Genomic DNA, 2,943 nt, shown 5'->3' on the forward strand with positions numbered 1-2,943 from the left:
CAGTCAATGTGATTGTGTGGCAGCTTCAGTTCAGACACCCATAGCAGGAGGGGTTGGCACATATTTCACAAGCATCTGATGACAAAAGGATGTACACTGCAGAGGGAAAAAGCAAAAGGGAAGAACAAGTATCCATTAGATTTTTTATATACTTTTCTACTACTTACGAACAATCCTTTCAGTTCCATGAAATACGTGAGGATGGGATCAATTTCTTTTTCAAGAGAGCAACACGTGTGTTTTCTGAGTCTAAAGTGGTTTAGTGGTCCCCAAAGGCTATTTGCTCAGCTTTTTATAAGCTGTGAAATGATCATTCCAGCGCCCCTTTATGATGCGGAAGATGCAGTGATGTGCAAACAGTGAAATCTAGGAATCCACTTGAGCAAGTCTCAGAAAGATTGCATGCTCGAGCGTTAAAACGAAAGGTTAAGAAGCAACTTGAAGGCTGTTTCATGCATTAATGTCACAAAAGCCAAATATAGACCTTGGTGCAGTTAGAGCTCAGGTGGTCAAGCAGGTCAGGTGATGGGGAAAATGTTTGACGTTTGAGAAGTGCAGTTGTCTTTTTTTTTTAATCTTATGAACTGAACGATTAGATTATTTAACTTCCTGATGTTTGCAGAGCTGACACAAAGTGAATTCACTTAGATTATTAAAAATTAAAGCTGTCTACTGTGCATGTTTTGTTACATCCAAGTCAAATGTCAAAGTTTTGCTCCATTTGTGACACCTTGTTGCAGACGTGATCTATTCTCTTTGAAGCCACAGGTAATCTTGATGATTTTACCCGTCAAAGAATTTAACGAACAGCCTGAAATTAGACGTGTAGTTGCACAGAGCAGAGTGTTCATCACTCAGATCATTTCAAATCCAACACATACTATCCTTCAACATTTAAGCAGTGCACATTTCTCAGATTGCAGCTAACAGTCGCCCACATTTGTTTCATTTACATGTTTGTGCACAAAAACCACAACACAAAGCAGCTTGACGCTGTTACGCTGCAACTCTCTTAGAAATAATTCATGCTTTTATTCGCAAACATGTCCATGTTGTTTTCAAAGAAAAGAATTGAAATTATAGTGAAATTATAACAGAAGAATGTTAAGAATGCAAAGACAAACACTGTGTGTTTGTCTTTTTTGTGGGATAAATGATACAAATGAGAATAAAATAATTCCTACGGTTTAATCGCTGTTTGTCAAAGGAAAAATAAAACAATTTTAAAGACATAAACAGGCTGTTATTGCCGCTGCAGCCTAAATAGCATCTTACATGAAATATCTGCAGGTTGAAAAGGAGTCTCGTTTGCATCAAAAGTATATTTGATGGAACTTAGTCATAAATATATTATAATACATCAAGATTTTTCTTGAGGAAAAAAAAAAACTTTAATGTTTTTTATGTTTATTTCCATTTGTCTCAACCTTACCCAGTCTGGGGAAGATAATCCCGGCCCCTTTCCCTTGGCACACCGGACGGAACACCTGGGGCAGGAGAGGGTGTGCACAGACCGCCGTGGTCTCTGCAAGGTGAGGACTCATGTTGTCCTCTGACTCCATTAGCTCCTTCAGCTGCTTCACAGCTTCCAAAGGGAAGCTCCTGTCTCCAACCTGCAGGGAAATGTTCAGACACATTAAAAGTCTTGCACAACCCAAATGTTGCAGTTGCAGACACGGTGAATGCCCCTTCCATGACGTCGAACAAATCAATGAAAATAATCCGTATGATAAATCCAGGAGACAGAAGGCGTTTTTAAACTCACCTTGACCTGCACACTCAGAGCTTCCCTGCACACACACACCACCAAAACAAAAGCGACACACACAACTCTCATTGTCCCACAAAGTGAGGATAGCCTCCAGTTCAGAGCAGCTTCTCCTCTGGTGCTCGTATTCCTGCGCTGCCTCCTTATATAGGACAGATTATTCAGTGATTTATTAACAAAAGACATGGCACTGAGTTGGAGGAAGATTAAAGGCACAGCCACCGTCCACAGATGACCAAAGACTGAATGTACAGTGAGTTTTGTCAAACCTTTGTGATTTACAACCTTTCTTTGACATTCGTCAACAAGATCACTGCACTTTTTACGTCTTCCTAGTTCACTATTTACTTTGGGTTTCAGACCTACGCAGTGCCACCCAATAAATCTCATCGTTTGACTTTCTCTCAGAGATAATCTTCTTAGAAATGCTGAGCTCAACCGCGCAGATCATTTGTTTAAGTGCCCGCGACGTTTACGAATGTTGACAGTTCCCACCAGATGTGTGTGCATGTGCGCACACATCTGTACCCAAGTTCCTCTGAGCTAAAACATGAACTGAAGGAAAGATTTGCCAGAAAACATTTTGCAAGAAAATATGAACTTATAGTTTTAACTAAAAGTCTTTACATAAAAAAAAAACAAAACAAGAAAAGCAATGCTCTAAAATGATGTATTTATTTGAAGCCACTTGTTGATTGGGATCTATTTCAATATTTGAGCAACATTTTTCATCTTAAGACAGAACAGTAGGCAGAACAGCATATTTTATGAAAAATAGCACAGATTTATGATCTTTGATATTTTTCTGCAGCTGTTTCTGATCGTAAATAAAGCACGTGTTTGGATTCATCTGTGGTAGATACCATTCAGCGAGTAATCAAACAAAAATGCTAACCCTCTATTAACTGACTTTATTAACCTTGTACAATAGTTTAATTTATCTCCATATTTCTTATTGTGATTTAATTTGAGCTAGTAACTATCTTTCTTACTTACAATCAATCCATAAACTTCCAACACCTTTTGTAAGAATTGTTACTAACTCTCCAAGTTTAGCTCCATCCACAGCTCTGTTTAAAAAAAAAGAGAAATTCTTACAATTTATGATGTGAATAAGTATAAAACAGGAATACAACCATTTTCAGTCAAGTCACATGGACAGTTTCTTTTTTTTT

General features: G+C 38.1%; 1 protein-coding gene across 1 annotated transcript; it reads right to left on the reverse strand.

Annotated features, from left to right (window-relative positions):
• Positions 1-8: 8 nt before the first annotated feature.
• LOC119412198 (guanylin-like) lies at positions 9-1,882 on the reverse strand. The gene is made up of 3 exons (XM_037679176.1): positions 1,766-1,882; positions 1,433-1,613; positions 9-96 (listed from the first exon to the last, which is right to left on the reverse strand). The coding sequence occupies exons 1-3, from the start codon at positions 1,835-1,837 to the stop codon at positions 26-28; spliced, it is 324 nt and encodes a 107-aa protein (XP_037535104.1). The 5' UTR covers positions 1,838-1,882; the 3' UTR covers positions 9-25.
• Between the last annotated feature and the right edge of the window lie 1,061 nt (positions 1,883-2,943).

Source organism: Nematolebias whitei, chromosome 7 (assembly GCF_014905685.2).
Source record: "Nematolebias whitei isolate Nwh7 chromosome 7, NemWhi1, whole genome shotgun sequence".
NCBI classification, from domain to species: domain Eukaryota; kingdom Metazoa; phylum Chordata; class Actinopteri; order Cyprinodontiformes; family Rivulidae; genus Nematolebias; species Nematolebias whitei.